Source organism: Myxocyprinus asiaticus, chromosome 1 (assembly GCF_019703515.2).
Source record: "Myxocyprinus asiaticus isolate MX2 ecotype Aquarium Trade chromosome 1, UBuf_Myxa_2, whole genome shotgun sequence".
NCBI classification, from domain to species: domain Eukaryota; kingdom Metazoa; phylum Chordata; class Actinopteri; order Cypriniformes; family Catostomidae; genus Myxocyprinus; species Myxocyprinus asiaticus.
In genome coordinates, this window is record NC_059344.1 from 15,590,765 (window position 1) to 15,617,018 (window position 26,254).

The 26,254-nt window shown below is 38.8% G+C and overlaps 2 protein-coding genes across 4 annotated transcripts in view; one reads left to right on the forward strand and one right to left on the reverse strand.

Moving 5' to 3' along the window:
• Positions 1-33: 33 nt before the first annotated feature.
• On the reverse strand, positions 34-11,359 carry LOC127443183 (menin-like). 3 transcript variants are annotated; one of them, XM_051701783.1, is made up of 10 exons: positions 11,273-11,359; positions 9,351-9,829; positions 9,039-9,247; positions 8,778-8,906; positions 8,563-8,603; positions 8,349-8,436; positions 7,634-7,770; positions 4,731-4,866; positions 3,670-3,843; positions 34-1,040 (listed from the first exon to the last, which is right to left on the reverse strand). In XM_051701783.1, exons 2-10 carry the CDS (start codon positions 9,784-9,786, stop codon positions 540-542), a joined length of 1,851 nt encoding a protein of 616 aa, XP_051557743.1. In that variant the 5' UTR covers positions 9,787-9,829; positions 11,273-11,359; the 3' UTR covers positions 34-539. The 3 variants fall into 3 exon arrangements, with proteins under 3 accessions (XP_051557743.1, XP_051557729.1, XP_051557736.1); XM_051701769.1 differs by lacking the exon at positions 11,273-11,359 and adding an exon at positions 10,711-10,877; XM_051701776.1 differs by lacking the exon at positions 11,273-11,359 and adding an exon at positions 10,190-10,866.
• A 1,296-nt stretch (positions 11,360-12,655) lies between these two features.
• The window catches only part of LOC127438413 (reticulon-1-like), a 33,070-nt gene continuing 19,471 nt past the window's right edge, over positions 12,656-26,254 (forward strand). Inside the window, exons 1-3 of the mRNA XM_051694024.1 lie at positions 12,656-12,972; positions 19,054-19,098; positions 22,897-25,512. Of these exons, the coding sequence (XP_051549984.1) occupies positions 12,879-12,972; positions 19,054-19,098; positions 22,897-25,512 (2,755 nt within the window). The 5' untranslated portion in view covers positions 12,656-12,878. The remainder of the gene's footprint in view (positions 12,973-19,053; positions 19,099-22,896; positions 25,513-26,254) is intronic.

Consider the following 26,254-nt stretch of genomic DNA (forward strand, 5'->3'; position numbering starts at 1 on the left):
ACAGTAAATAAATGACAGCAAAACACTGCCTAGTCTTTTTCCAAGTTATTTATTTGATGTAAAATATACTTTTAACACTGAAAAAAATAATTATGTTTTAACAGCATCACTGTACTGTATCCCTAAAAGGGATACTTGACACTACTAGAATCTTGAAGTCACCAATGAAAGCTGGCAGTTATGAACAAATGCAAACAAATACAAGAATTATCAATGTAAGTTGAGAGCACAGACATCTTCTGAATAAATCTGACATGTACATGAAGCAATGAAATCATACATCCTATTATCGACAAGGTTGGTAGAGGAAGAATTGCATATTTTCTAAAAACTTGATAACTTTGGCCTGTTTGATGAGGAATTTGGACTTTATCAAAGATCACGTTTGTAATTAATGACCTATACAGATTTAAGGCAACTCAAATAAACTCAGGTCTAGTTTATCAAAACATTTGATGACGTTCACCATTTTTGCAGATCAACTAATTAACATCCCTCCAGGTGAAACTGTAAATGGAAAAAACCCTCAATGGGGTATTTTAAAGAGTTTTGCGTGGTCGTTTCATAAAGGACAAGGTGTAGTCTCCAGAAGGTGTAGGTTTCTGTCTCTTCATCTGGACCTGGGATTGGGCCGTGAGCTGCAGTTTAATGGCACTAGAGTTGATCTTGGCCGCAGAGAGTAGTTCCTTCATACCCTTCATCTTCTCACTGTGAAATATCACCACCGGACCTCCTGGCACTGCAGTTTGCTGAGGAGGTGAAGGTGCGGGACTTGGGGATGCTGGCTCATTTTTGCCATCTGCCTCTTTCCCTCGAGCTCCAGCAGAGGAACGTCGGCGCCCTCCTTCTCCACCCACCTTTTTAGGCATGGGATTTTGGGTGGGCAAGGCGGCACCTGGAGGAGATGGACCTGCTTGTTCATCTAATTTGGATTCTCGCCTCGGGCCCCGTCTACGTCCCTCATGCAGGTCTTCACTAGATTGGTCATCGTCATCCAGTGGTTCAGCATCTTTGGTGATGATTGACACTTTTTGTCTAATCTAAGGAAGAATGAATAAATAAAGTGTGATTAAATGATTATCAATAATCATAAAATCAATAAATAGACATGCATTTTCAGAAGGAAATACTAGTGCTTGCAAAGCAGTAAAATAACTTTTTCAAAGCAGTAAAAGAAAGTTTTATGCTTTAGTTCTGTGTAGACAAAATGCCGCATGAGAGCCGCTCTGGCTTTGTCATGACAAACAGCTTGTGCCTTGTGAAGAAGACGGCACATTGTAGAGAAGGTAGAGTTGTCACAACACCAAAATTTCAGTAGTGTAAAAACAGCAAAAATATGCTAATAGGCTAAAGGTGTGTGATCAATAGCATATTTAAAAAGTTACATTTCAATGTAAATAATAATTCAAACCAAAGACATGTTTCCTTCAAATGTTTCTCAATTAAGTATGCATTGCTTAAAGGGATAGTACACCTAAAAATTAAAATTCTCATTTACTCACCCTCATGCCATCTAAGATGTGTATGACTTTCTTTCTTCAGCAGAACACAAAGATTTTTAGAAGAATATCTCAGCTCTGTAGGTCCATACAATGCAAATTAATGGTGGCCAGAAATCTGAAGGTCCAAATATCATATAAAGACATCATACAAGTAATCCAAATGACTCCAGTGGTTTAATCTTTGTCTTCTGAAGCTATCCAATCAGTTTTGGGTTAGAACAGACCAAAATATTTTTTTTTTTTAACTATAAATCTTGAGAGCAGTTTCCTTGGCAATTGTGATTTCAAGCTCGATTACACTTCCTATAGTGTCATCTAGTGCTCTGCGCATGCGTCAAGCACTATAAAGTGTAAATCGAGCTTGAAATCATGATCGTGCCTAGAGATTGCAATGGCAAGATGTACAGTGAAAAAGGAGTTACATTTTAGTTTGTCCTCACCCAAAACCATTTGGATCGCTTAAGAAGACAAAGATTAAACCACTGGAGTCAACTGGAATACTTTTATGCTGCCTTTGTGATATTTGGATCTTCTGAGTTTTGGCCATCATTCACTTGCATTGTGAAGACCAACAGAGCTGAAATATTCTAAAAATCTTAATTTGTGTTCTGCAGAAGAAAAAACGTCATTCACATCTGGTATGGCATGAGGGTGAGTAAATGATAAGAGAATTGTAATTTTTGGGTGAACTATCCCTTTAAGTGTTTTTAAAGGTGCACATTTTTTCCCCATTAAAAAATGTTTTACTCCTAAAGAAAGTAATTGTAATTTTGAAACGTATGTATAAACACATGACAGCTCACATGAGATGTGGACTCTAGTCATACCAGTAACCAAAAGCTGTTTTATTCTACATGGGGCAGGGGCGCCCTCATGGAGGCTGCCATTTTAGAATCGCATGACCAGCTGAATACTGCTCACTTAATCTCAGTAATCGCCTTGTTATTGGACACTTTCATTTTTGGATTAAAATAATCATGGCTGATTGTGAATAGTGAATTTCTACAATGGCATCTGTAACTGAAAACTATTGATTTTGAATGATGCTGCATCCACACCACTAGCTGTCACTGTAAGTCCAAGATGACACGAACAACAAGTTACTGAGTGCACCTTTAAGTAGGGCCTACTGAAATGTTTATTTTTTTCATAAATCCTGTCTTCCATTTTTTTTTTCAGAATGACATATTTTAAAGATTAATTTCATCATCAAAATCATCTCTAATTCCAAAAACTTTTAACAAATGAATATAGAACAATTACTTTAACATGCCATTTCACTTTTACTAAACTTTTATTCAGTACATCAGCACACTTGCTTAAGATATTTTTTATTTGCATTATTATTATTATTATTTGTTAATCATCATTATTATTATTACTACTACTATTACAGTTAACATTGCATTTGCCTATACATTTTTAATACATTTTGTGGCGCAATGTCTTCAATTTCAGGACACTATCTTTTATTTTGATACAAGCTTTTATTTTGATGTGTGATTTTGACGGAAGCTTCACTCCTCTGGATAAACAATTCACTACATGGCCCAGTGTGATCATTAAAGCACAAATGCTGTGATTTAATTATATAAATATTTAGTCTAAATGTGCTGCATGCTTTAAAGTGGATGAGTTCTCTGCTCTGTCATCTCATACAACAAGACAGATTCTCAATGTCAGTTGAGTGGTTGGCTTCACACATTCACTTTAAAGCATGCAGCACATTTAGACTAAATATTTATATAATTAAATCACAGCCTTTGTGCTTTAATGATCACACTGGGCCATGTAGTGAACTGTTTATCCAGAGGAGTGAAGCTTCCGTCAAAAACACACATCAAAATAAAAGCTTGTTTCAAAATAAAAGATAGTCGCCTGAAATTGAAGACATTGTGACACAAAATATATTAAAAATGTATAGACAAATGCAATATTAATTGTAACATTGCAGCCTTTCGCAGTTTAATAATCATACAAGGGCGTATCAGGATTTTAATTTGATTAATTGTGCATTATTTTCCCTCCCAAATATGTCTACTTTGCGTGTGAGCATTTAGAAACACTTGCCCAAACACTGGTATTGCTGGTAAAAATAAAAGGAATTTTGATTTTTAAAGTCTTGCAAGTTCTTTGATTATAAATATAGAAGTTAAACAGTTATTACCTGTGCGTCAAAGCGACTAAGGGATTGGACCAAGTAGGTGGCCCAACCAACATGAAGCACTGGTGTGGGACTTCCTTCTTCCCATTTACAAATCCCATCATAGAACCGTAATAAGTGAGCAAAGCACTCAGGGTCCTGAAGGGCAGACAAGGCAGCTACCAGTCTGGGCTGGTCCTTTGTGATAAAAGCATGAGGAAACACAAGTAAAAAGAAAAGATTAATTTCAAACTTTGTTTCAAAAAACATAATATGCTATATTTAGAGGGATAGTTGACCAAAAAATTGTCATGGCAGGTTTGATGTCAATGAGCCGATTTACATACACACCAATACACTGATAACTCCCAAAAATCAGCTTATTTAAAATAAATTAAAAATTTTTTTTTTTTTAAAAATCAGACAAAGCAAGAAAACCACGTAAAAAAAAAACAAAACGTGAAGCAGCACAACACTTGTGCACACTGGATAAGCTGGTAAGAATGCTGGTTAAGGTGTTTACATGCAATTTGAAATAAGGGTAATGGGCTAAATCTACTCAAGTCGATCGGTTTATTCTTATGCGGTTTTTGACCTTCGAACATCGATAAAGGAAAGCCATTTAACAGGTTTACATTACCACACACGTTGTCGATTTATAAAGCATAATCAGTGTAAGAGCATGCATGTAAAATGGGCCAAGTGATACCGAATGTCATTAGTTCGCTTCTGTCTTCAAACTGCACATAACGCACCAAAGTTAAATATGCAGAACCACGAATAAGATTTGAGAGCAATGGGAAAGGGCAAGATTTTCAATGACTAACGACTTACATGTTGGTCTGTTCATCACACAATGCTATTATACTTTTATCGTGCATGTTTTGTCATGTCATGTCCACAGTCTTCATCCACTAGTTTTGTGAATAAAAAGCAGCTTAAACATTCTGCACAACATCTACTTTTGTGTTCCACAGAACTAATATGTTTGGAACAACATAAGGGTGAGTAAATGATGACAGATTTTCATTTCTGTGTGAACTACCCCTTTAACATGTTGACGTTTCTTAAATGAAAAACACAACCTTTTCTGCCCCTTCGGCCCCTTCTCCACCACTTTCAGCGGCAGCCGCTGTCTCTTTAAGGAGGGTTGGAATTACATCATTAGCGATGTCAAAAAACTCTTTATAGATCTCCTCATCTTCTCTGCAGTAGTTGTAACTGTAGACCAATAAAAGATTAAATATTAGATTTTGTCCTTGGCTTACTGAAGCAATGTGCAGACTTTTAGTATGTGATAATAAAATATGATATATATATATATATACACACACACACATACATACACACACACACACACACACACACACACACACATACATACATACAGTTGAAATCAGAAGTTCACATACACCTTAGCTAAATACATTTTAACTCAGTTTTTCACAATACCTGACATTTTATCGTAGAAAGCATTCCCTGTCTTAGGTCAGTTAGGATCACTACTTTAAGAATGTGAAATGTTAGAATAATAGAAGAGAGAATGATTTATCTCAGCTTTTCAGGGTTTATCTCAGGGTCAGAAGTTTACATACAATTTGTTAGTATTTGGTAGCATTGCCTTTAAATTGTTTAACTTGGGTCAAACATTTTGGGTAGCCTTCCACAGCTTCTCACAATAAGTTGCTGGAATTTTGGCCCATTCCTCCAGACAGAACTGGTGTAACTGAGTCAGGTTTGTAGGCCTCCTTGCTTTTTCAGTTCTGCCCACAAATGTTCTATCAGATTGAGGTCAGGGCTTTGTAATGGCCACTCCAACACCTTGACTTTGTTGTCCTTAAGCCATTTTGCCACAAATTTGGAGGTATGCTTAGGATCACTATTCATTTTGAAGACCCTTTGCAACCAGACTTTAACTTCATGGCTGATGTCTTGAGATGTTGCTTCAATATATCCACATAATTTTCCTTCCTTATGATGCCATCTATTTTGTGAAGTGCACCAGTCCCTCCTGCAGCAAAGCACCCCCAAAACATGATGCTGCCACCCCCATGCTTCACGGTTAGGATGGTGTTCTTCGGCTTGCAAGCCTCACCGTTTTTCCTCCAAACATAATGATGGTCATTATGGCCAAACATTTACATTTTTGTTTCATTAGACCAGAGGACATTTCTCCAAAAAGAAAGATCTTTGTCCCCATGTGCACTTGCAAACTGTAGTCTGGCTTTTTTATGATGGTTTTGGAGGAGTGGCTTCTTCCTTGCTGAGCAGTCTTTCAGGTTATGTCGACACAGGACTTGTTTTACTGTGGATATAGATACTTGTCTACCTGTTTCCTCCAGCATCTTCACAAGGTCCTTTGCCATTGTTCTGGGATTGATTTGCACTTTTCTCACCAAACTACGTTCATCTCTAGGAGACAGAATGCGTCTCCTTCCTGAGCGGTATGATGGCTGCGTGGACCCTTGGTGTTTATACTTGCATACTATTGTTTGTATAGATGAACATGGTACCTTCAGGCATTTGGAAATTGCTCCCATGGATGAACCAGATTGTGGAGGTCCAGAATTTTTTTTCTGAGGTCTTGGCTGTTTTCTTTTGATTTTCCCATGACGTCAAGCAAAGAGGCACTGAGTTTGAAGGTAGGCCTTAAATATATATCCACAGGCACACCTCTAATTGACTCCAATTAGCCTATCAGAAGCTAATTGTCTAAAGGCTTGACATCATTTTCTGGATTTTTTCAAGCTGCTTAAAAGCACAGTTTACAGTGTATGTAAACTTCTGACCCACTGGAATTGTGATGGTCAATTAAAAGTGAAACAATCTGTCTGTTAACAATTGTTGGAAAAATTACTCATGTCATGCACAAAGTAGATGTCCTAAACGACTTGCCAAAACTATAGTTTGCTAGTATGAAATCTGGGGTGTGGTTAAAAAATTTGTTTTAATGACTTCAACCTAAGTGTATGTAAACTTCTGACTTCAATTGTGTGTATAATATATATACAGGTACACTCTCAAATGGATAATCATAGTTTATGCATGCTGTCATAGTTCAAAGCGACACCAACAAACACAAAAACACGTCAGAGGAACAGAGGGTATGAGAGATAACTAATGTTTTCCTAAAGGAAGAGGAAACAGGAAGAGGAGGAAAAGGAAGTGGATGGGAGTGAGCAGTAGATCTTTGTGTGCCTTGTGCAGACATCCTTCAGGACACAGGGATATTAGAATAAAGTATTTTTAGCACTCCATCCACTGCACTGTGTGTTTAGTGGGAGGAAAGTACAGATTGTCACTAGACAGGGACCAGTGCCAAGGCCGAGGCAGGAATGAGTCTCCTAAGGACTTTGTAAGGATACACAGCATGAGGCAACACAGACAATGCTGACAACCACCAAATTTCCCATTTAGTTTTAACATTTGAAATGCTTGAAGAGAGAATGTATGACATTAAATGAGTTTGCTGCGGTAACTAAGATGTTTTAAGTTAGAAATAACAATTATTTTTAAAAAAGACAATCAATTTATTTAATTAGTAGGGCATTACAAGCATTACAGAGTTTAACCAAAGCAAATTAGGTCTACAAAATAAGAACTTTAAGCACTAGTTACAGACAAACACTGCCACCTGCTGTTAAATAAAGTGATACACAGAGAATGACGTAGCTGCAGGCCAAACTCCAAAAAGGGGCGGGAGCTCCAAACCACCAGCAAAGATATGCAGAGCCCCTAACCCTAAACCTAACTGTGAGTGGAAGTGTCACCCCCTTTTAGAGCTGGCCCAAACCCCTTCTGGATTAATCTAGCCCCTTTCTGGAGTGACCCAGCCCTCTATACCTACTTGGATATACGAGCTGAAAGAACAGTAGTAACAGAAGTAGTAATTCACTGCATTTTCAAAAAAAGTTAATCATTACTTTAAAAGATGCAACTGAGAGCTCAGCATCAGGTAATGAGCAGATTTATGTATTGATACACTTACTCTTGCATTACTGATGCAGCCTCAGACCAGGCACGCAAAGCCTCCTGGACATTTCTGTGTCTGTAATGGTACCCTGCCAGATACATGAATGGGTAGATGTGCTCATTGTTGTAATATTTCTTAGCCGAGTCGACTGCCTGAAAAAGAAACAAATAGATTAGTCCACAATAAAGCTGACTAAAAAAATAAAGCAAACTTAACATTATTTAAAGTTTAAGAAATTGGCTGTACCCTTTATTTTTTCGAATATAAACATTTGAAAATTCTATAATGTAATCCCTAATATGAGAATGACTCAAACAAACTTTGTCTTCTATAATAATTTGCTTTACTGCACAGGTAATAACCGTTTACGTCTGTATTTACAGTATAATAATTATCGATCACACTGAAATACTCATCAATTCAAGTTGTTCAGTCATCATTGCACAGCTTCCACAGGGTTTACTGGACATTAAAATGCTTAAAGACGAGATTTAAATTGCAATACATTGACAACATAGACAATTTTGCATGTTGCACACAATGACAAAATTTCAGCATGAACACCAGCATAGTGCGGATGTTAGATTTTGCAAACAAATTACACTTATGAGTTAACTTGAATTCCTGAGTTATCTTTTTGAATCATTGAACCATACAAAAAACTTTTTGTTTTTACATGAAGATGGAATTGATGTATTTTGTGTCTGCAAATGTAGATGTAATCATAAACCTTAAGGTGAATGGACAGAGGGTTTTCCTTGCCAGTCATGGGCTCCTGGTCTTCAAGGTCAGCCAAAGTGCCCATTGCCATAGGATACCTTCAAGTTCAATCAGCAAAAGAGAAACAAATATTCAGCAAGAGCGAGTTCTATACAATTATCGGGTTAAACTACTCTGATCTTGTGTCTGATCCTTGTTTTGTGTTTAAGAGACATGCAAAAAACCTCTCCAAATCTCCTCGATCATACAGCAGCCACAACAACCTCTGCGAAACAGAAGGACAGCATTCTTAACATGTCATTCTTCCAATAAGAATATATACATACAGTATATATATATACAGTCCAGTACAAAGATTGACAGTGCAAGAATTACAAAACATCAAGTAAAAGAATAATACATAGAACACAGAATAAATGTGAGTGGTTTGAAGGCATACTTGCTGGAGCTGAAGCAACTCAGTGCTGTCTGTATGCAGATCTAGAGACGGATTGATGGCACAAACCATGAACGCTACCTCCATATTCCTGTTACACTTCATGTAGGAGCCTTTAAGATACAACCAGCTCTAAGGATAGAGAAAAAAATAGATGCAACACAGACTTCCAACATGAAATTTCTTAACGAATTGATATATGTGTATGTGTTTCTATAGAGTAATGTTTACCACATTCATAAACACTAAAAGAATGCCTTTTACCCTCTCTGTGACTCCAGCACTGACAGTCTGGCCTCTTCTGTCTTCGTTGCCCTTCCCATGCCACGTGACCTCTGCTGTCTCTTCCCCACCCTTGCCGAATATCACCCAGGCGTGATCCTCAGAAAGGGCGAGATGAACATCCTTCAGGCCCAAAACCTGACATGCAGCTACCACTGCAAATGCTACTCCTGAGCTGTCCAGCTTTGTGCCTTTAAAAAAAGACAGATAGATTTTTATAGCAAGTGCTTTGGGAGCATGAATTCATTGAAGACTTAATCTTGCTGAGATTTCAAGAACTTTGTGAAGTTTTACCTGTGATGAGACTGAACAGGGACTGAATGTGTGCTCTGTCTTTGAAATATGACCGGCTAAGACTATTCCAGATCACATCCGAGACCTTCTTCACCAGCTCACGGCTGGAACCCCCGGCAGGTTTGCGGTACTGTGACAGGTCCACGGCACCACGAATCTGGGCCGTGAACCGTTCATACAGGGCAGATATGAGATTCAGCTCTACTGCAGGGAAGCAGGAGTTAAGGCAGTCAGGTGTGAGTGGCTCAAAACGAATTCCTGGGACGTTGACCGGCACAACTCTGTTGACAGCCAGGAAGTGCTCCACAAAACCCAGCACTAGGGACAGCAGGGCCAGATCTGGCTCTGGGTTACCAAGCTCGGACTGGAAAAGCTGCACGACTGCATCGATGCCCCGAAGAGGGAAATGCTTCTTCTGAGCCGACCGAAGCCCCATTGTCAGCGGAAGAGTCGCAAAAAGGGTCCCAGTCTGATATGATCTTCAAATTTTTTATTATAAATAAATACAGAAAAACAAGTTAAGGCAGAACAGAAAAACATAGATAAGATTTAATCGAAACTTAATTTAACAAAAGTGAGTCCCTTAATAATTTTTCAGCAATGTGTGTACAGTCTAAATTTATTTTTTTCTGAATAGACTTCAAGACCTCATCACATCATTCCTAGATGCTAATATATTACTGTACTGTTAATAATAGTACTCTGATAACATTGTTTGTTTCAAAAGCACCATGAATATGGCTGAATTATTATCATATTCATTTATCATGCTATTTACTCAAGGAGTTGCAAGGAATATCATGGTATTATTTTTAAACTTGTGTAGAAAAGATACTCACTAACAACAATGTTGTAGTTAGGGGGGTTCCCAGAGACACGTGTTAGAACGTAGCAAGATGTCCCAAATTTAAATTCAAACATTCAAAAATTCTAATTTCAAAACGAAGCTTCTGACCAGACTGAAAATGACCTGTAGTTGCTGAAATGAAAAATATATAGACTCTAATCTACTAACTAGTGCTTAGATGTAGTATACTTTATTGATCCCAAAGGGGGGACATATGTACGGCGTATTAATTATTATCCTTCAGCAACAAAACATTAATTCGCATTAAAAAAAAAAATAATGCGTGTTTGAAATGTGAGCTAACAATACAAAGCAAATGCTCAAGTCCTATGGAAACTCGTGTGCGTTATGAGCGGACATCTGCGTGATGCTGCTGCAGCTAGGCTAGCTTTTACATAATTGGACGTTTCTGGTATTTTTTCTGAACCTAAAGAATGTTTTGTTACGGATACATCGCTCTCACCGTACTTTCCGAACAAAGAAACGTTGCATTGTTTCATACTAACATCATACCTTTGCTGAAATTATATCCACATGCTTTTGTTTTGCCTCTTGCTTTTGCCGCGCAGTCGAGCGACAGAAGTTCAGACGAACACCACAGACATAAACAATCAGTTCGCACGTCAACGAACTGTATGGACTGAATTATGCTTATTCATATTGTACTGAGATCAGACACACACACAAAAAAAAACCGCTTCCTGTTCGTTATAGGCATTTTTGGGAAATGTAGTCTTTTTGGGATGTCGTCCTTCTCCATTTCAGTCGTAGACATATGTGTAATACAAAAACTAAGCAAAAGAGGGCGCTGTTGTACACTAAATGTAATCGTGGCTCGTCGCTTTATAGAGCGCAACAGTGACCGCCCACTTTTTCAGCCGTCTGGGTTCCGGAAGTATTTTCCCCATTCATTTCTTCCATAGACTTTTTATAAAATCCTTCATAAAAGAGTTGTGAGCCATGAACCAAACCAGCCAGCTCCGAGGTGAATCACAACATCACAAACTTTGTTTTGAGGCAAAAAAAGTATTTGAAAATCAGACATAAAGACAAAGATACAAGGCTGTGTACTTACCGACATTACTGAGGGCATGGACAACAATCCCATGAAGCATTGCGAATCAGAATCAGAATGAGCTTTAATGCCAAGTGTGCTGACGGAAGCTTCCAGTGCACAAACAATACAACAACATTATATATATATATATATTCCGGAACCAGACTGTTGCGCTCTGTTGACTTGGTGGAAAATAGCTCAAGTTCACAAATGTGGAAACGTTACATAATCAGGTCCAAAACAATTCCATATATTCAGTGTATGTTTTCGAAGTATTCAAGTCTGACTGCAGCCTAATGGAAAAAGTTCACAGCATCATAATAACAATGGACAATACGGGACACCCCAACAAACTCCACTATCAGTATTAAAATTACAAATGAACACGTTAGATTGTATGAAAAAAGAAAGAAAAAAAAAGAAATTGATGATTTAGTACTTATTTTTGTAGATGTTAAGCATGCAGCTGTGGGGTCATAAAGAAATGACATTAGTTCAATAAATAAAAATGACTTTTTGGCCCACAGCAGTCTGTAATGTTGGTATGTATAATTCATTTCCTGTACATAAAAGTAAATTCTGCTTTGGTGCAATTTAAAGAAATAGTTCACCCAAAAATTATTATTCTCATCATTTACTCACCCTTATGTCATCTCAAACTCGTATGACTTTTTTTCTTCAGCGGAACACAAACGAAGATATTTAAATGGAGATATGGTGTATGTTTGTCCATGCAATGCAAGTGAAGCAATCTGTCCAAAATGTAACTCATTTTTACAGTTCATTTTGCCATTGCAGTCTCTTGGCACGATCATAATTTCAAGCTCGATTACACTTCCTTGCACATGACATGCACAGAGCGCTAGGTGGTGAAATCAAGCTTGAACTCATGATCAAGATTTATAGTGAAAAAGGAGTTATATTTTGGTCTGTTCTCACCCAAAATCGATTGGACCGCTTCAGAAGACATGGGTTAAACCACTGAGTCTTTTGGATTACCTTTATGCTGCCTTTATGTCCTTTGTGGAGCTTGAAGGTTTGGTCCCCATTCACTTGCGTTGTAAGGATATCATATCTCCATTAAGATATCTTTGTTTGTAGGAATGATAATACGGAAAGCCTTTGATTTGATGATTTTGTAAGGCTCTCTGCATTGGGGAAGTGTGTGTGTGTGTGTTTTTTTTTTTTTTTTTTTTTTTTTTTTTGCTACATTGTTCGACGAGGGACCGATAAAAGAAAATGGAACAACTGGCACAATGTCGATCTATTTCGTACAGTTATGCTGCGTACCACTTTATGCAAACCATCGACCTCTCACCCTAATTACACTCAAACCACCTCTCCCTCTCTCCCTCTCTCTCTCTCTCTCTCTCTCTCTCTCTCTCTCTCTCTCTCTCTCTCTCTCTCTCTCGTGTACCCGCCCTATTTCTCCTTCACTGTCCCCATCCATTGCAACATTCAGGCAGGTTCACCTTGTGTGCGTATGCACAGCTTCTCAGCCTCGGTGACGCCGCTGCTTTGTTGGGACATACTCGGTGAATTGGGAAAATTCAGAGTATCAGTCAGCAGCCATAACTTCAGACAACGCCTCTACACCTCAAACGCTTTAGAATAACACTGCAAAATGGCAGATTCAATGACCCAGTCTGCTCAGATTTCATCGTCACATGGCCTAAACGATGGACACACTGCAACGTCCAAAGACTCGAAGTTTTCCGGTAAGAGAAGCTGAATCAGCATGCAACAGTGTCGATAAGGGTTTGTCCTTCTGTTTGGATGTTAAGTCATTATTTATTGCCAATAGGAATGCGTTGAATGGTGCATTTAAGGACAATGCAAACTGGTATAGTGTAATTCAAATCAATGTGCATTAATGCACACGTTTAAAGTGCATTAAAGGAAATCATATGGGCTTTTCTGCGTATGCACATAATACTAAGATTGATAGGGCAAAAATGGCATGGCGGATGTGGGGCTTGGAATGAACGTGTTCTCGTCCTCAGCCATGACCTAACGTTTATTTTTAGGTATAGGCCACGGAGAAACATGGGGACACATAATACCTCTTTGAACCCAAGCTGAAATGGGCACATATTGCGGCTCATCTGATGATCTGCAGTGCAGATACATCCGAAACTGGAAGACGGTATAAATGAAGGGGAAACCCTCACACCCCAACTGCATGACGCGACGCGACAAGCTTGAACGCAGCTGTATTGCACTGACTTTGCTCCGTTGATTTGAAACCGAGCATTCTAGCTAGTCAAGTCGCTTGCAGTGTAAACACGGTCTTAAAGGCGCCACATCTTTTTGTTGTAGTCTTAACGTTTTGGAAATTGTAAACAAACCCCCACGCCTTTGTAAGAACATACAATACAGTTCATTTATCAAAATTAACGCGTTCCCAGTCGCCCCGTGAAACAACATGCTCTCTTTTGTTCTGTTCATGTGTATTTTTCCGTTGTGAAAACAATAGAGCTTAGTTGTTGACAGGGGCTGGCGGTTCAATGTTATTTAGGTCGTCAGCAGATATCGAGCGCTTCTGGCCTCCTCGATTTGGCTCCATTAAGGCGTCTGGGAATTTAATAGAATTAGAACGTGTAGTTAAGATGCCAAGCCTTATGACGTCACGCTGTTCGGAACTTTCGGAACCTTTTAAATTCGTTTTACGTCTGCAGGTGCTGCTTTGGGCTCTTTAGCCCTTGGGTTTAGGGCCCTTGGGTTCAAATTGGGATCACATCTGAATTTTGCTTCTAGGATGGAGACATGGCTGTTTTACTGTCACATACACCATCTGTAAAGATGACATATTGGACCAGATGGTCAAATTTAGCTGCAATGGCCCTCTGGAATGGCCCTATTTCGCCAAAACACAATCTGAGATGTCCGCATTGGTGTTTTTATCACTTGACATACTATTAGGCTATGATATTCAATTTCTTGTTACATAACAAAGATGATATGAATATAAAGGTACTAGATGAGCCCATTCTTGGCTCAATTGTTTTATAGGAATGTTACGACTTAAATACAAGTTATTGTCGATTACCACAGAAAATGACTTTGACTCATACTCGAACAGTTATGGATTTGCAGTGCAAGCTTGCAACGGTTACCCCATAGGTTTCCATTGTAAGTGAATTTGTGTACACAGGTGGTTGCACAGACTAGCAGAGATGGACCACTTATATTAAAATGAATGGGAGAAATTGGAATGCCCAGCGTATGTAGAAAAGGAAGTCCCGCCTTATAGGTAAAAGACCCAATTAGGGCTGGGTATTGATACAAATTTCCTGATTCAATTAGATTACGATTCACAAGCTCTCGATTTCGATTCAGTACCAATTCATATGGGTTTATTTCAGGTATAATGTCCCTTTTGCTTACATTAAAAAATATATATTATCTCAGAGCTAATGCTGTTAATTATTCAGGGGATCTTTTAACTAGGTACATTAGGAAAATATTAATTTTACTATTATATTTTATAACTTTTTCATCATTTTGGTCACATTTTGGCTTTTTAAAAATCAATAAATAATAAATTAATGTTACATATTTATTGTTAAATTGCATAATTTGTTCTATTTACAAGTATTTACATTGATTTGTTGAACACGTGCTAAAACCAATACTGTCTCTTTAACAAAAAACTGCATTTCTGTAAACATTGCCTTTAAATGAGCACATTAACTAGAGAGGACTCAAATGGCTTTACCTCATCTGTACGATGCATTATTACAGTTACATTTTTTTTTTCATAGTTTTTTTTATCAACAATTGACTGTAAAGAACAGAAAGTGTATTAAGAGACAGTATTCAATGACAAATGGGTTGCGTGGATCTCGTCTTGGACACATCACACGGAACAACTTTTACTCACAACATGCTGTGGAAGGATCTCGCTGCTGAACATTTTGTGTCTAAACTACACAATTACTGGTGAGTGAAATGTAAACATTTACCTGCCAGTTGCCAAATATATTCACTTTAGTCGCATAGTGTAAAATTTGGTTGCAAATGCAAGTGATTTCATCTCATTGTAGGGAAAGGTTGCGCATTGAGTGAAATATCGATCTTGGGATTTAAGAATCTAGATCGTTCAAATGAAGATCACAATTATTTGGAAAAACAATATTTTTACCCACTCCTAGAGCCAATCACCTTTTAGATACAAACATCGTCTGTCAATCAACTCGAGAACACGCGTTAGCTAGACAAGCCAAGAAAATAGTTTTTTTTTTTTTTTTTGCGTGATAGTAAAGGTAATGAAGCACAATTTATTATACCATTGTTGTCAGAATTTACTGCTAATTTTAGGTATGTTCTTGACCAGCCGTTTTGGTGATTTTGGTCTTTCCCCATTCAAGTAGATTGGAGCTGTGCTTTTATGCTGCTTGTTTACATAGAAAATAGCTGTCCAGCCTGCACGGAAGCATTCCAAAGATGGTCGCTGAGTGGACTATCTTGCCTTGAAAGGGACTTTAAGACACTGTCAGCCTAAAGTCAACTAGTGGCTTCTTACGTGATTTACAAAATGCATCCATAGGTAGTGGCGCATCTAAATACGTTCCGTGGGAGAAACTGATATAAACGCAGAGACGGTGCGCAACAGCAAAAGCCCTCTGCGTAACACATTTTTCCATGGCTGCCATGACGTCACGACTAGTCAAATTTGACTCGACTAATGGGCTCGGCTAGTCGACTATTAAAAAATCAGTGGTCGTACAACCCCTAGTGTGTACACATTTGTTTTTTGTTTTTACAAACGGATGTTTGAAAGTTGAAGTTGAAATGATTTTCTGTGGTAATCGACAACGTATCACAGATGATTTCACGTTAAGTGGGACCAAAGAGCAGATCCTTTTGGTCATCTAAACAAATTTTACTTAAGACAGGGCAATACTGTCTTGCTTTGTCTTCAGAAAATTGTCTTTCTCTCTATCTCTCTCCCTCTTCTGACTGGGTGAGATCCCTAAGGTCAGTACAGCTGGCTGAGGCAACTCTTATAGCCCTTTTCCACCAACATGGTTCGGGTGCGGGTTCCTGGGCCGGTGAAAATTCTCGAACTGTTCTGCACATTTCCACCGCAGAAAAGGCCGTTCTGGGGCCGAAAACATGGTTCCGCACTGGCCCCAGAAGCTTGCTGGTCTCTACGCAGGAACCGATTACATCAGGGGATGGAGGGTGGGATAATGTTTCATTACCATGGTAAAGTTTTCCCAAACAGCAACAACAGTAGCTACCGTCTGCAGCAAGGAGAACTTCTTCGCTCTATAACAACAATAAAAAAACCCACAAAATTTTCAGACATCAAATGCGTTCAGGTAACACGACGAAATGAGTGCTCCACTTGCAATATGGTATTTACGAAGATCCGAGATAAACTAGAGAGATTGCAAAGGGAAAAAATACTCTACGAGAATGAAGATACAGCATGAAATGATGCATGCCACCTTTAATCAGACAATTTACCAAATCATAAACAAATTGAAAAACACTTAAGGGAGTACAGGGACCATAAGAAGGGCATAAGCAAAAGCGACAGTGAATGGAGCAATGATGTTTTGGACTCAGACGCTGACCAGCCTGCTAACTAATTGGGGCATTGAATTCAGCCAGTAACGCTCGTGATAAACAGTGAATCGCCAGTGTCCTCTGCAGCTGATCTCAGTAAGTTGTTATATTTGCCAACTTTGTTAGCTTTTCTTACACTGTTGTCATCTTATTTTGTGCATTGTTTTGTTCTGTAAGGGGATTTTTGACTAGCTACTCACTCAAGTTTCAAAATCGAGGCTATCTGTTAAGTAAAACAGTGGGATTCTCAATCAGTATTATATGCTATGGCAAAAATCCAAATACAACCATCTGCTACACTAATGCTAATAACGATTCCACTGTAACAGTTTACAGAACTTAGCAAGTTAAACCATAGTTCATGCAATATAATGTAATTACCTGTCGTCTTTAGCATAGATGTCATCTCTGACAATCTTGTTGAACAATGTAATAACGATGGATTGCATTAATCCGAATGTTTAAATATGTCCTCAAAAACAAGAGTAAATGCTGTATACAAACACACTGTGACACGCCATGTTTGTTTATGTTTGAGGTAGTCACGTGAAGATACCACGTAGACAATAACCTGTTTCATCACCGTTCGGATCCCAGGTCAGTGAAAAGTGCGGCCGCTTCACGATAGGCTCCAGGTTGCCCCAGCCATGAACTAGTGGAGTTCAAGCTCGGCATGAGAACCATTGCAGTTTCGATGGAAAAGGGCTATTAGAGCTCTAGGTGTCATGATTCAGTCCCCTCAGGAATAGGGCTGATATTGCTGGAGTGACAGTTGCCATACAGGCTCTTCCAGTGTCATAGACCAATCCAGTCACACTTTAGGCTTTGCACTATCTGTAACACAAGCAGTCTTAGTGTATTGAACCTCTGTCCCTGCAATAGATTATATCTAGCTAATAGCTATCAGTCACACATCCAAGTGTTAGAGATTCCTTAACCTTATTTCCATATTGTTCATTTGCCAGCTAAACATACAACTGTTGTAAGATGTCAAATTGTAATGCCTTGGCATCACCCAGTTCTTGCTGTCACAGATAGTGAAACTGTCTGTATAACTGACTCATGGTTTTACTCATCAGGATGACAGAGGGTGTGTAAAGGGTGTCTGAGTCAGTGGTGCAGGGTGTGTCAAGTAGTGAAGAGATTTGGGTGTGGTTTGGGCAAAGAATGCTGTGCAGCAGAGGTACACTCATTTGTGACCAGTAGAGCTTGTCCTGTTGAAGACTGCTGTTACTAGATCAGCCTGTTCTCTTTCTCACCACTTTCACTACTGGCACTCCCTGTTCTTGTTGAGATGCCAATACAAGATCAATCAAATTGTGGTGACCTAGTGTTGCCTCCAGTTTGATACTTGACCTAACTGTTGAAAGGTTTTTTTGGATGAATGTTTACATTTTGTTTCTAAATTACATAAATTTTTGAAGTGTGGCTGAAAAGGGCTTCCCTGAACAGGTTACATTAACACATGGTACTAGTGTACCATGTGGGTGCTTGTTGGGGTTAGATGTCAGAAAGTATGGGAGGGGTCATTGAAAAATCCATGAGAAAATTCCACAGTGGACATTAAGTATACTATGCAGCCACAGTATCAAGGAACTCGCTGTGTTTGATTAGTTCTGTACGTACAAATTACACATTAAAAAGTGTCTAAGGGTAGTTAATGTGTCCATGATGATTTTTTTTTTTTTTTTTTTAATGACCATCAGGATTTTAGGTCGAAATGTATGGATGTATAAGAGAACGAGCGTATTTCTTTTAAGCTTTCCCAGTTTGTAATAACCTTTTTGTCTTTATATGGTTCATTTTGAATGGTCTACAGTACAGTAAAAAGCTGCATGCATATTTATTAAACAAAATTGGAAAACTGCTTTTTAAAATGGTTTTAGAAGCAGGGCATGCCAACTGCCCAAAAGTTATTTTATGTCAGCTACCCCATGATGATTGATTACTTGTAGTAAAAGAGAGTAAAAGTATCTTAAATTACAGACTGAGTCAAATATGCTGTTATCTTTAAAAAAGATTTTGGGGAAAGCATTGGTTACTGACTGAGTGGTCAGCTTTTCTCTCTCTCTCTCTCTCTCTCTCTCTCTCACACACACACTCTTTTTACTCTTGATGCAAAGGGTGTTTTGCAGGGCATTATACTAACATTTTCCAATTTTTAAAGGTAGAGTATAAGAAGGTTACTAAGACTTCTCATCTGTCCTATTTTATTTTTTCAGATTCCTTTTTTTCCTCACCTGTATCTCTCATTCAGTCTCCTCAAGGCAAGTGTTTAGTTCTCTTATGATGCTCACCTGCTTCTCTACCTTCTGTCTTTCTCTCCATGCTCCTCTGTCATCTCTGTTCTATTAAGTATGCTATATCCCGCTGGGCTGCTGCTATGATGCTCTCCATCCCTCTCGCCAGTGACCCTCTCCTCCTCTATACCAGACTAGATGCTCTTAATAGGGCTTTTTTGAAGTTCCGCCTTTTAGGAGTAGGAAATGAAGCAGAGGACACAGATGTTACAAACGAATCTACCGATTATTTTCATGGGAGCCAAAATAATTTTAAATGGACTGAAATGTTATCCCTTAATTTAGAAGCCCACCCATTTTTATGGAATATCAGAATGTCCTCTTCTTCAGACTTTGATCTGTATAACTCTTAAAACAGATAATCTGTTTTACATCTGCATGCAACCTGACTGTGTACTAGGGCTGGGTGATAAAACGATATTGATATTTATCGGAAAAATAATAATTTTCGTTATTTAGCCGATGTTCTACATCTAGATGATCGGATCAGGAACGTGTTGCCAAAAACGCAAGCAGTTCGACAAAAATACACACAGCTAGCTGAATCACAGTCATGAAATCAGCCTGTTTTGAAGTATTAGCAGGCTAGCGGCTACCTCGCCATGCTCTCCGGCAGTGAGGCTCAGTAGCCCTTAGCTATACATCCAATATGATATCGTTGTATACCAAACAAGACCGTGCTGACAATGTAATATACAGGTATTGAATGAACACATCAGCAACTATTCCGACATCAACAGCATTACTGTTTATGTACTATATAGTTAAGTTTTTTTCATGATCCACAGCACTGTCACAGGCAAGAAAGTATTTCTTCTTCTTGTGATGTTTATTGGCGGTTGACATTTCAGCTTATGGTGCATTACCGCCACCTACTGAGCTGGAGTGTGGAGCATCACAAAGTCTTTCAGTGGAGTCAAATGTACACTGAAGATGATGAAATTGGCTACATTTCATCAAAAAGAGGTCACACACCTTATGTAGGATTAAATCTTAAACAGAGTATACTTTAAAGGTAGTTTACCCGCTGGAGTTTACTTGTAAACAAGCAAGTTAACAAACATATGGAATGCATTTCCTCCCCCATTAATGGCATGAAATATATATCATGATAAATATCAATATCGAACATTATGAAAAACATTATTGTGATAATATTATTGGCCATATCGCCCAGCTCTACCGTGTACTCTGGAATCTGACCACCCTCCCTGATGACCCCAAACAGTCTCGTAACATGACCCTTGATGTTCCTTACAGTCATGCACATTGGAATCCTTAACATCAGCCAAGTTTCACCTGTTTTCAAGAGTTTCATATGACTGAAATCATCAACCTTTTCTTGAGCAGACCCATCAACTGCGGTCATACACATTTCTTCTGATCTTCAGATGCCTTATTTGATCTAACATGGTCTGTTCTTGACCAGAATGTTTCATGTGTTCTCCTCTTAAAAATACTAAATCTGGTCTAACATAACAAACTCTAAACCAGGCATCTATCAATAATGTAATAACCCAATCAGCTACATGTATGAATGGTCACCAAAGAGACCCTGCAAGCAATTTGCAGCTTTCTTTTTAGTATCCCCTTTCATTTTGTCTATACCCCCCCATATGTGACACGGTTCACAGATTAAACATGGGAAAGCTAAGTCCTCACAGATGCTAGAAATTCCATCATCTCAAGTTTATACCTAACTGCAAACATGATTTAGGTCAAACTTACTGTGGGTCCAGCTTAATCCCAAGATTGACACCTTATTTTAAGATAGCAGAAAGGTTCAAGTTCACTTTGTGTGAGCGGAATCCTAAAAATGGATCAGGTTGGTGTCCCTGAGGATTCTTATCCTTGATGTCCCCTCCCCCACAACAAGCCATGTTTGGAGCTGCAACTCATACACTGCACTGGTCCTGAAGGTAGAGTGACACTGGGGAGGGATCTAACCACAAGATGCCTGTTTGGGGTTATATCCCCATGTCTGCTGTGGCCGCTGACTCTTCACCTGCTTTCTGAGACATTTTGCATGTTATCTCTTACCACAGAGTAAGAGGAAATACTCAGTTTTAGTCTTTGTTTGTGTTTGTTTTTTCTGTTTAGTCTGTTTAGTTTCAGGATTTTGATCATTTTAGCATTTAGATTTAGGAATCATTAGCACAAGTCACACATCCCACAAAATAGGCTACAAGAGACCCCATAGTTACATATCATAGTATTACCCACAAGATCGTTTGCCAAAGATTCAAAAAATGTTTTAGAATGTTATTGTGTAACATTCAGTTGACAATGTCTGCTATGTCAAAACTGCAGTAGTTGGAACTTGGATCAAATACAAAGGTGTTATAAGTAGAAATTGCATGAGCAGGAACATGAAAGTTGAAGGGCCCTCAATGCACATGATTACATTTATTACATTTACCACTATATATTAATCTACATTTGTTTTTCAGAAAGCTGTAGTCCCTATTGGTAAGCCCTGTTATCAAAATATGAAAAATACCAGTTTCTGTCAGTTAGTGCAAATTTCTTCTCCCTGTTCTTGACTTGCTTTTAGCAATGTAGCCTGCAGCATGCAAATTCAGAGATTATATTTTAAAAGCAAAACCAGGAAATGGCAGGTTTGGGAAGGATTGTGTATTGATGAGTACTCCCTTCTATTTTGAACCGTGTTTGTGGTAGTCATGTTTTTATTAAAGAGGAGCAAGTGGTCCCTCTGAACATGCTTAAATGTCACCCTTCTAGTCAGGAGAAATGGCCATTGCTTATTAACTAATGCTGTTAGCTTATGTTCACTATTCTGTTCAGTAAGGTATCGACATTGTTATAGTTCCATGTAATGATGTTGATGATGATGTAGTTTGAGTTCAAGATTTTTCTCCCATTTTTGAATTAAGGGCGATTTTAAGATTTCATAATTTACCTGCTGCAAATGTAGTTGCCACTGTTCAGCCAAGACTGAAAAGCTGCTATGCTAATGAGGGGAGTCATATAGTATAACATACTGTGATGCATGTTAAATGGTCATGATTTCCATTTTTAGCATGTCCAAAATACTGCTGCATTCCCTAGAACCTTGTAATTATGTCCTCATTATGCCTTCTGCACCATAATTTGATTTCTTTATCTTCTCTCTTTTTTTTTAAATGGTTTGACATTTGAAGCATAAGGCATATCCCTTAAAAGTTTCCTTAGTTTAGTTTAGCCAATAATAGTATTTTTAATCACTAAATAAATAGCCCTTTCTTGATAGTTTTACTGGTAGTTCAGTGTATTGAGTTCTTTTGTAGTTTTTGTTCATTTTTGATTGTCCATTTTGTTTTTTGTTTGTTTTTTGGGAAATGGGTGTTGTTTATCTGCAGGAATTATGTATTAAAACATTAATACATTACATCTTTTTCTTGTGTGTCATTGAGATTCCTCAATGGTATATAAAATTGTCAAGCTGGCATGCACGCATCAAACTCCATCCATTAATATGTTGGACCATGCAGCGCATGCATGACCGCTTTAGCTTAAATGAAATTGATGCAAGCAAATAAGCGTCTTGGGAATGCTCCATAGAGTTCAAGTGTAGCTGTTGATTGCTAAAGTTTGGGGACCTTTGGCTCTGAAATTTTACTGATCTAGCATAAATTAATTAAAATTATGAAAAGCCGAGCCTTAAATATGGTCTCCAGCTTTAGCATATCTGAGTTAAGGTAGATTATGCTTTGAAATTTATTTCCAACCCTCCCTCTCCTTTTTCCTGCTGCATGATGGATGCAGACAAAAGAGTGGTATTGGGCTCTGACAAGCCCTTAGAGAATATGGCCACCTCTCTTCACTTTTCTTCTCATTCAAGTTCCTTTTCTCAAGTTGGTTATGGAATTGAATCTTCAGAACCACCTGAAGATTACATAGAGCGTTCTTTCAAAGAGAAAAGGGAGCTTTTTGACTCCCCCTTTGGAACTCAAATGCAGGACTCGCCTATAAAGACGTCACCAGTGTCTGAGAGAATCAAAGCATTGGAAGCTCTAGCAGCAAAGAATGATTTTGATAGGAATGACAGTGGGTTTCCACATTTTAAAGAGCGACACTATGAGAAGTCCCCCACTGAAACGCATGGAATTTCCTCCCGTTTGTCCTTCCAAAAAAGGACAATGTCAAATGAGCAGGAATCTCCAGAATCACCCTTTGAAGTGCTCGGTGAGGCAACGCGTGGAAGTGACTTGGAGGACACCACTGACTGGATGAGAGCTCACTTACCTCCAGCACCAGATTTCAACATCGAAGATCCTGATCTTGATGAGGAGAAAGAGTCGCCCATAATGCAGGAGATCCTGGTGAAAGGAAACAGTGTTGATGCACCAGATGTTGCACCTGAAACCTTTACTGGAGTTCCTGATCAGTTCATGGACAGTCCGATCAAAGTAGCAGAAATAATGGATGAGGACAATAAGCAATCAAAACAAGAAAGTGTTGAGGAATATTCTAAATTTGACCTGAGCTTTTTACCTACAGCCTATATGTGGGACAAAGAAGAGAAAACTGAAGTGGACACTCAAGGCTATCAGGTAGTCCCTGACAATCAAGAGCTTCCTGCCTCCCCTGCACCTCCAGAGTTTGAGTCTCAGTCACCCCCTGCAACCCAACAGATGGACCATAGTTCTATGCAACATTACAGCACTTTAAAGGGAAACTTGGAGCCTGCTGAAATCCTAGAGGTAGATAGTTCTGGGGAGTCAGATGATACAGTTATTGAGGAAGCTGGCAGCATCCCAGCAGAAGGAAAAAATGACCTTGACATTGAACCTCAAAAAGAAGAGGAGAACATACCAGATAATAAAAAGCAGCTCATTCAGGTGCCTATTATTAATGTAATTGAGACAGAGGAACAGGTTCTAAGTGATGATGAGGAAGAACAGCTTGAGGTGGAAGGAGTGGAGGATGACAATGAAAAGTGTCAGATTGTGCAAAGTGAAGGCAAAGAGTCACCAGAGCAGTGTGATCAGTCAGAGGTTCCAGAAAATATATCTGTGGAAACTTTAAATGAAGAAAATAAAACTGACCATGAAATTTCCTCTCAGACAAATCAAATGGACTCTGATGCTGAGTACTCTCCTAATCCCATGATGATCAAAGATGATCATGAAAGTGGTATTTTCCTCCAGTCCTCCCCAGACTCGGGTGGCTTGAATTCAGAGGACTCTCAAGTGCATTCACCTATGTCTCAGAATGTATTGTCCTTCGAACCCCTTGAAGAGTCAACCCTTGATAAAGAGCTTGGAGAAATACTTTCTGACCTTCCCCCTCACAAAAATGACCACTCAAATGAGCCTAGTGATGTAGAGACTTACCTGGATCATTATGCCAGCGAGGAGCTTGCTTTAAAAGACCAGCTGAATTCAGATTATTTTAAGGAGAATAAAAGAGATAAACCTGAGCTCTCAAATCCCAGCTCTCTTCCAGACAATCAAAATATCAGTACGTTTGTGAAAGAATCCTTTGAAGAAAATATTACTGAACATTTTGATGAGACATCCAACAATTGCATGCTGGACAATGAATCGGTACCTGAGCCCCCCATATCTGACACTTTAGTTGATATCCATGATGGCACTGAGACTATTATCCCTCAAAACATGATGCCAACTGATGATTCAGAAGATCAGAGGTCAGCAGTGGAAACTTTGGATTTTACACTGCAAGAACAGGAGTTATCAATCCACTCCATCAGTAGACAATCCCCAATTCAAGAGATCCCACCTGCACCTTTCCACTATTCTCACAATGAACAGTCTGGCAAAATCAGTGAAGATTCTGGCCTTATGAAAAATGTTGCTGAAAGACCAGTGATAACTAACTCTGAAGCTGGAGTATTGGCCTCCAGAGATGTTTTAGATAGACCAGATTCACCAGAGACCATAAGCGATACTGAAAATGTAGAGCCAGAATGTTCAGGAACTGCAGCGACAGACAGCTTTGTGGAGTTTATGAAGGAGTGTCTTAAATCACGGCAGGATGAGGAGCCTGAGTGCTTCAGTCCAGGTGAGGTAACCATAGACCAGAATCCCAAATCTGATGGTCCTACTTCCACTCAGTCCTCCCCTGCAATAATCAAGGACTTGGAGCAGGAGCACCTAACAATCTCTGCTGTGAATGTCGGGACCAGCCAAGAGGAAGACGAGAAACCTCCCATAGTGAAGACCGTCTTAAAGCCTGATAAAGCTACACCAAATCTTGAAGCATCAATCACCTCATCTTCCGCACCTCAAAATATTCCAAATGTGAATGAGCCTGATGCCTTAATTGCCAAAGAGGTAGAAGCAATCGACATTTGGGTGGCAGAGGCCTACCACCTTGCAGAGCATGTCTTGACAGCAATACTAACCCACCTGTCAGGTAACTTGTCTTCTAGCCAAGCAGCCTGCTAACCCACCTTAATTTTTACTTTATTGAACTTTAACCTATTTAGTAGTATGTGTTTGAAAGGATTGGTGGTAAATACTAAGCATTTTCTGGTTCTTAAGATATGCTTTTGGAGTTACTAAATTTGAATCTTTTACTTCAAAATGTTGATGTAATTTTTTTTGATGTAGCTACAAATTAGCTTTAAGGATATTAACATACTAAATTGTTTTTTCTCAAGCAATATCTCATGACCAGGCCCACACAGAATCTGCACAAAGCTCTGCAGATTTCCACAGAATTGGGACACCTGTCAGTCACAAAGTTCTGTATATCCCACTCATGTATTTTCATATTAAATATTTTATGATGCTTTCAGCTACCTATTATGACAATGAGAGGCCCCTCCTTATGTTTCTACACTGGAAGCCAGCAGCGAGGCTTGAAAAAATAACATAGTTGTATACACGGTACACCTCGAACATTAAAAACACTGCAGAGAACGAGACTAAAGCAAAGTGAAACTATCTGCACGTGTCTGACTGCCCGTCTTACTGATGGTTAAGCTGAGCCAGACATACTAGGTTTGTGATAGTTAAAGTAATTTAACATGGTGCCAGAGTGTCTTAACCCTAAAACAGTAGCCTATTTTTTTTCTTCTTCTAATTTTCACTTTAAGCAGCATGTTATCAGCATTTCCTAATAAACAAATAGAGCTCTGAAATTTGAGGACATT